Source organism: Hippoglossus hippoglossus, chromosome 9 (genome assembly GCF_009819705.1).
Source record: "Hippoglossus hippoglossus isolate fHipHip1 chromosome 9, fHipHip1.pri, whole genome shotgun sequence".
NCBI classification, from domain to species: domain Eukaryota; kingdom Metazoa; phylum Chordata; class Actinopteri; order Pleuronectiformes; family Pleuronectidae; genus Hippoglossus; species Hippoglossus hippoglossus.
This window is the reverse complement of record NC_047159.1, coordinates 7,962,078-7,968,910: the sequence shown is the minus strand read 5'-3', so window position 1 is coordinate 7,968,910 and position 6,833 is coordinate 7,962,078. Positions and strand designations below refer to the sequence as shown.

General features: G+C 42.7%; 1 protein-coding gene across 1 annotated transcript; it reads right to left on the bottom strand.

The window, feature by feature from the left end:
* Positions 1-2,237: 2,237 nt before the first annotated feature.
* Positions 2,238-6,462, bottom strand: LOC117768022 (creatine kinase U-type, mitochondrial-like). The gene is made up of 9 exons (XM_034596060.1): positions 6,300-6,462; positions 5,909-6,107; positions 5,729-5,824; positions 5,421-5,642; positions 5,232-5,317; positions 4,426-4,549; positions 4,067-4,201; positions 3,818-3,943; positions 2,238-2,438 (listed from the first exon to the last, which is right to left on the bottom strand). Exons 1-9 carry the CDS (start codon positions 6,422-6,424, stop codon positions 2,322-2,324), a joined length of 1,230 nt encoding a protein of 409 aa, XP_034451951.1. The 5' UTR covers positions 6,425-6,462; the 3' UTR covers positions 2,238-2,321.
* Positions 6,463-6,833: the final 371 nt, after the last annotated feature.

The following is a 6,833-nucleotide window of genomic DNA, read 5'->3' as shown; positions in this document are numbered from 1 at the left end:
GGTGTTTGGCTCCATTACACAGGTTTTCCGAGCAGCATCTGACGCCCACGGAATAAACATTATCGCACATATCGCTCCTCATGCAGTGTTTGGTGATCATGTTTTGAGCAACTGCAACAAATAAAGGCAAGAAAAAAGAAATGTAATAGTTAATTAATATGTGACAAGACGAGAGTGACAGAATTAAATAGTTACTTTTCAAAGATAAAATTGAACCATGCAGAATACATGATGTTAAAGCCAAAAGTGTTGATTAATTACCTATTGTGCTGGCACAGCGGTTATATTGATGAGGACACGTCCATATACGATGGCAGTTGCCGGGGTTATCTTCCCAGCAGGTGTAACACTCCAACCCGTTCACTACAGGCAGAGCAGAATGCAAATGTATAAACTCCACATTTTGCATTACTGATCAGTACTGATTGTTCATCTTCAAATTCTTACCTGCGGACAGCAACACAGAGATAAACGCCAAAGACACACACAGCTTCATTTTGAGCCTCAGACCAAACTTGAAAGTGCAGAGAATAGAAATCGTGTCCGACCTCTGGTGTCAAATGAACTTTATCCACTTCCTTTTGTATTTTTATAGTCCCAATAAATAAAAGCCAACCACCTTGGCTTATTACAAACGATTGGGGAGTGACCAGGCGTTCCTTTAAAGTTGATACTTTGATTTATGTTCTGTTCTGCACATTCATCATCGATTCATTTTCCAAAGAAATTCCACTTTGGAATAAAGAGGCTGTTTAACTTGAGAACTTGTATTCGTCCAGTATTTGCACAAGCTGTTCGTCCAAAACACTACAGCCATCTGAGGTGAAGCCGAGAGTGAAGCTGCCGCACCTGGAGATGTCAATGTGTAACCAATCGATGTTTACACAGCCAAAACACATCAGCATGATCCCTTGTATAGTGCACATATTCTCAAGGTAAAAACTCAACCTCTGGCTCTGGGTTTTCACCATCAAATAAATCTTAGCCTCATTCAGATGTGATAACTGCAGCGTGAATTCTCTACGAGCTCACAGTCACATACACACACAGGCCTTCAGTTTAGATCTCTAATAGCATTAATAGGTCCACGTCATTAATCTGCTGCCGGGGAAAAGGTGAAGCGACTCTCGAGGCAGCAGGATTTAAAGGGACCATTCACCCGAATAATTCAAACGCTAATTTCTCGTGGCAGGGTGCCTTTATTTGTGAAGTGTAATCCCTCTTCTCATCAGAGCATGTGCATAAGATGACACTGACTATGTTGTGGTGTTAAGCGGCCACCCCCACTCGGCCTGTCTGGTGTCTGGTGTCGGTAATGAGATTGGCCTTTTGCCCCTGGATTAAACTCCTTGTATAGGAGGCAGGTCTGAGAGCCGGGTTAACCACCAGATGCACCATTTGAGCACTTTCTAATTTAATTTTTTAATCAAATTGTTTATTTTTTTACTTCTTTTTCATAGTTCATAGTTAACAGTGAAAAAATCTGATCGTTGAAATAATCTGACCCTGGTGCAGTAACTGTCATTATTACCTTGTAAGTCATAGTACAAGACACGTGGGCGATCAGGACTTAATGATAGAGGTGCAAAGGTCGTGACATTATTGTCCCATATAGCTCCATCGTATTTAGTCTGGCAGTCGGCCACGGCCTGATAACAACAGCTCAAAGGTACTTGTAAAGAAATGAGAGGCGTGTGTGTGTGTGTGTGTGTGTGTGTGTGTGTGTGTGTGTGTGTGTGTGTGTGTGTGTGTGTGTGTGTGGTGTGTGTGTGTGGTGTGTTTGAGATATGTTTTCTTTTATTGTTGACCTAGAAACAGATGCTTTATAATCTTGTTTTCATTTGTTTAATGGTTTTATAGTTTTATAATAGGTCGGACTGGTTTTATTTAATCTTATCTATCATTTTTAACATTCACTTTGGTTATGCAATTAAAGAATGGAAAAACACTCGGGAAAAGAAAAGTTTCTATTCATTCTATTCAAGTTGTTTAAACTATAAATACTGTACTAGAATAAAAGTATATAACAAGACCCTAAAAATAGTAAAAAGTACTTTACTTAGTTCCTGTTGACAAACTTTGTTCTTCTTCGGGGTTTAGGACTCAGGACATTTTTTGCTTTCCAGCACAGAATTGTAAAACACCTGCCAGTAATACGACTCAGTTCATCAAGAGTTTATTGTGTTTTTACAATATACACGTAATGTATTTATTGCGCATGTTAGTCAGTACAGTGCTACACATGCCATAAATAGTTTTGTAAGACCAACATTAACGACAAGCGGTTGGAGCGCCTGCTCGATTCCCAGCAGAGGTGCCGTTCACTTCCTGAACTGAGCGATGGGGGAGGGGATCTTGACGTCCTGCCCCCTCTCCAACCTCTTCTCACATTCAATCAGGTAGTTTACACCGTCAATCACTAACTGTGTCAGCTCCACCTGTGAACGCATGATAACTACTGTTAGAAATCAAGTTGTTACACAGCTTCAGGACATATTGGCATTAATATCCATATAAATGATCGACTATGGTCCTGATGATGACCAAACACAATGTGTCAACATGCAGGATTTTATTTAAATTCTATGAGAACTTCACATGCTCCTCGGAAGATCCCATTTTTGTGAAGTCGTTGTTCCGACTTTGGTGTTTTGATGTGTTTTGAAATCGTAATGTGTAAAAAAACATGGAGGCTTTAAAAACTATGTGTTCTGAAAGTTTAAACGTATCGACAGCTCTTATATTATTTGCATAATTACAAAGAGCAAATCATTTAAAAACGGACTCATATTAATTATAAAACATCTGTATTAGCTAAAAAGTAGATCCTGTCAGGTGCTTGTGGGATGGACATGTAACAGTCGACATTAGAAGCTGCTATTTCAATCTAATTGTAAAATTATGTCATGATTTGTTATAAGTGATGACGTCAGCGACTCTGTAACTTGCGTATCAAATACTCTTTGAGTTGTTGTTCCGACTCGAGGTGGCGTTTTACATGAACACACATTTTTCAATGAACGTATAATTCTTACACCCCATCGCGGATTTGGTCACACACATGCCGGATGGAACATTTTGTCAGCTTGTAATGAGCATCGAAAGTTAATTCCCAGTGTGCAGTCAGTCGGGAAACAAGGAAAGAAAGGAACATAATTAAATTTCACTCACATTGCATTTTGTTTCCTTGACCTTTAAAGTTAAGTTCAATAGCAGTAAAGTAAGATTAAATCTACTTTTTGAACTCTCTTAACCACATAAAAGTTGAGAACAAGTGACATGTGTTTGCGTTTAAACTCTTTTATTTTGAATTCTCTGTGGTTATGTGGGTTGAGTTCTATTTGAATACATTACGCCCATGTGATCACCCACGTCCCACCCCCACACCAGCTGCCATCTGATTGGCTTTAACTACCTTATAAATGCCGGGAGAGCTCATCCTATAGGCGGCAGTGGCAAGTTCAATTAACACAGATACACTTTGGTTCCCTGAGTTTAGACTGTCAGGCTCTAGTCTGACTGGAAGACACGCCCATCTTTAGTCCTGACCTTAACAAGCTATTACCTTTCATAACATTTCATTGATAGTGGGTGTTGGTGGCTACACAGTCTGTGTGGAAGTGATGCATGAAGGGCTCAGATCAGGAGTCAGGAGACCTTTGACCTCAAGTGGCACATCCCTGACTGGATTACAGATTAGAGAGCAGCAGGGGAGACGGATATTCCCAGCCCACGCCTGCTGGGATGTCTCTTCTCCTCTCTCGCTGCTCATTTCCACTTTTACTTAAGACTGCGGCCCTCCTGCTCAGGTGTTTACCTCTGACTTGCCCAGACGGTCGAGGTTAGAGATGTCGACGGTGTCTCCGGTCGCAGCTGAGTCGACACCTCCGGTGCCTCTCTTCTGTAGCCTCAGGTTGTCCAGGATCTTTTTGAAGCGAGGGTCCTGGATCGTAAACATCACACACACCATCAATCATTTTCACAAAGAAGAACTACAGCAGGGGAGCAAAACTGTCTTCCTGTTATGTGCGGTTGCAGTTGGCAGTGTGTGTGTGTGTTGGAATACCCTGCTGAGGAGAGGCAGGCGGATATGAACACCAGCCCTGAGCCCGGTGCCGAGGTTTGAGGGGCAGGTGAGGATGTAGCCCAGATGCTCATTCCACATGAACTCCCAACCTTTCTCCTGAATCAGATGCTCCACCTACAAGTTACAGAAAAAGAAAATGTTTCCAGGGCGTTGGTGGAGGAAGAAACACGACTAAGTGCCAGTCCAGTTTGTCTATGTTTTAATTCTACTATATATTTGCTCTTAGGGCTTTGTTTTAATAGATTCTTAGAGACGACAACTGCATGGATGTCATATAAGAAAATGAGGATGGAGGTTTTGGACCACAGGGGGGCACGAAGACACAGAGACATGCTGACCTGTTTCAAACCTCTGCAGAACCTTTCAAACACTCTCTTCATGTTCCCTCCCTTCTCCATGGATATGACCCGGGTGTGGTCCTCCTCATTGATCCAGATCAGGAAGTTCTTCTCGTTGTTGTGCCTGACACAGAATGAACATTTCATATCCACGTTAATTAATTTACTGGTGCAGTGTGAAGAGAAGAAAAGTTATGATTCAATCACGTTCAGCCGACCAAGAGCCTCCAATGTCAGGGTACGGGTTGTGAAGGCACAGATTGGGGGGTGAAGGTCCAAAGAACAATACTTTTTTGAGTTTTTGGACATCAAGGAAGAAAGGAGGGATGAGAAAGGATTTTAAATTTGTTGTGGCAACAGAAAAACAGAAAAACAGTTTGAAGAACGTGGTTTTAGTTTGGTTCTAGAGGAGCTGCAAATGCAAAGTCTGGGATTCTAGCAGCGATCTATTAAGCACTACAGGAAAATTGCATTTCCTTGTATATTAGAGTGAATGAAAAAAAACTAACAGTGTAATTCTAATACAAATTCTATTATATATGATCCACCTTTCTCCAGTCATGTTGCAGTATTTTCAAGTAATTAATGCTAACTTTCCTCTAACAAACATATCATCAAATAAAACGCTGCGGTCGTCTTATTTGTGTTTCTGATGATGCGTCTGTTCATCAGTTTTCCTCTCAGCACAAACCAACCACTGGTGACGGCTGTGAACGACAGCAAGAATCAACTATGCAGCAACTAGAGTATTTAAAGGGTCTTCAAGCTAATAAAATCTACAATATTTCTTTCTCCGACAGTCTTACCAGATCCCACGAGCATCGGGCCAATCTCTGGCCATCCCAGCTGACGTGAGCAGAGGTGACACAGGTTTATCAAACAGGAAGTGCTCCTGATTGACCAGTGAAGGAACAGAGGAACCGGCGGGGAGGTATTAGGTCATTCAAAGAGAATACAGAAACCTTTTCTCTGAGTGTGGGTGATTGTGCACAAACCTCAATGAGCTGTTGCTGCTCCCTATCAGACATCTCTCCCAGGCTGTAGTAGCGACCGGCCAGGTCTCCCTTCAGGCCGGACAGAGCGGTCACAGCCACACGCTCCACTTCACGGCGCTCGGAGCGAGTGCACGCGGGCGGGAGGCTCAGGCCACGGATGCTACGTCCAGTACGGACACGAGATGACAGCACATAACGCTCATCAAACACCCCTGAGGTGATCTGAGAGGAAGAAAGTATCAGGTCAGGAGCGGACACAAGGAATGAATGAATGGATGTAAAGGAAGAAAGAGAAATGTGGGTGTAACCTTGGCAGCATCCAGGTCAGTGGGGTGCTTCATTGTACGACAGTCATAGCCGTTGTGTCTGTCCTTGATAACAGGGTCAAAGAGCTCAGCAAACACCTGATTCGACAAAAAAATCTGTCAGACTGATGAATTTTAGGACAAAATCGAATGCAAAGATTCAATGCAAACATGAACTCCAACCTCATAGCTCTCCTCATCTCCAGCCACCATGCCCACAGTCTTGATGAAGGGGTGTCCGGGGTTGTCGACCCCAGTCTGGATGCAATGGTCCAGGGTCCAGTTGTTGGGCGTGGTCTTGTCCCTCAGTCGTGCATAAATAGTCGGGGTCAGAGCTGCTGCCATGCAGTTGTTGTGCTTCCTCAGGTCAGGGAAATCCGCACTGTACAAAGTGATAAACACACTCAAACCTTGGTTCTATTGATCCGCTGCCTGACCATCTTTATTGATGGAAACACACACACACACACACACACACACACACACACACACACACACACACACACACACACACACACACACACACACACACACACACACACACACACACACACACACACACACACACACACACCTGGGTGGATAGAGCCTCTTCCTCTCAGCAGCAGCAGCAGAGCTGTCACAGAGCAGGTATCCAGATGCCAGTGTGCCGGCTCCTATGCTGGCCAACAACACTGCCGTGTTACGACCAGACATCATACGGGTGAAAGAGTTTGCTATGGTCACGTGATCTTGGTTTTCACCTGAAGAAAGGTCAGAGGGCAAAGATCACTTTCCATCAAGTTCAAATATGTGTGATTTATTTATCCAAAAAATTAAATATGACATATCCAGGTTTGCCATAAGGTTTTATTTGTGTCAATTTGATGTTAGATTGCAGACATCTATCAACTTACACCTTTGAATGTGGTTATATCTCATGGAAATGTTCTGTAATTCAGTTTGCTACTACAAAGTGCTTGTATTGCCACTGAGGTGCAATCTCATACAGCTGTAAATCTCAGGATGTATTGTTTTGACGGAGCCTGAATATCACAAATTTACATTAAGATGTTTAACCCACATGTTTACAGGTTCGTTCACAGACAAAACTATTAATTGCATTAAA

Bases quoted from the DNA above. Each gene is read 5' to 3' on its own strand.
- LOC117768022 (XM_034596060.1), bottom strand. From the start codon at position 6,424: ATGATGTCTGGTCGTAACACGGCAGTGTTGTTGGCCAGCATAGGAGCC. The intron at 5,825-5,908 runs GTTGGAGTTCAT...TTGTCGAATCAG, and splicing joins GAGATGAGGAGAGCTATGAG to GTGTTTGCTGAGCTCTTTGA. The intron at 4,202-4,425 runs GTCAGCATGTCT...TGTAACTTGTAG, and splicing joins TCTGCAGAGGTTTGAAACAG to GTGGAGCATCTGATTCAGGA.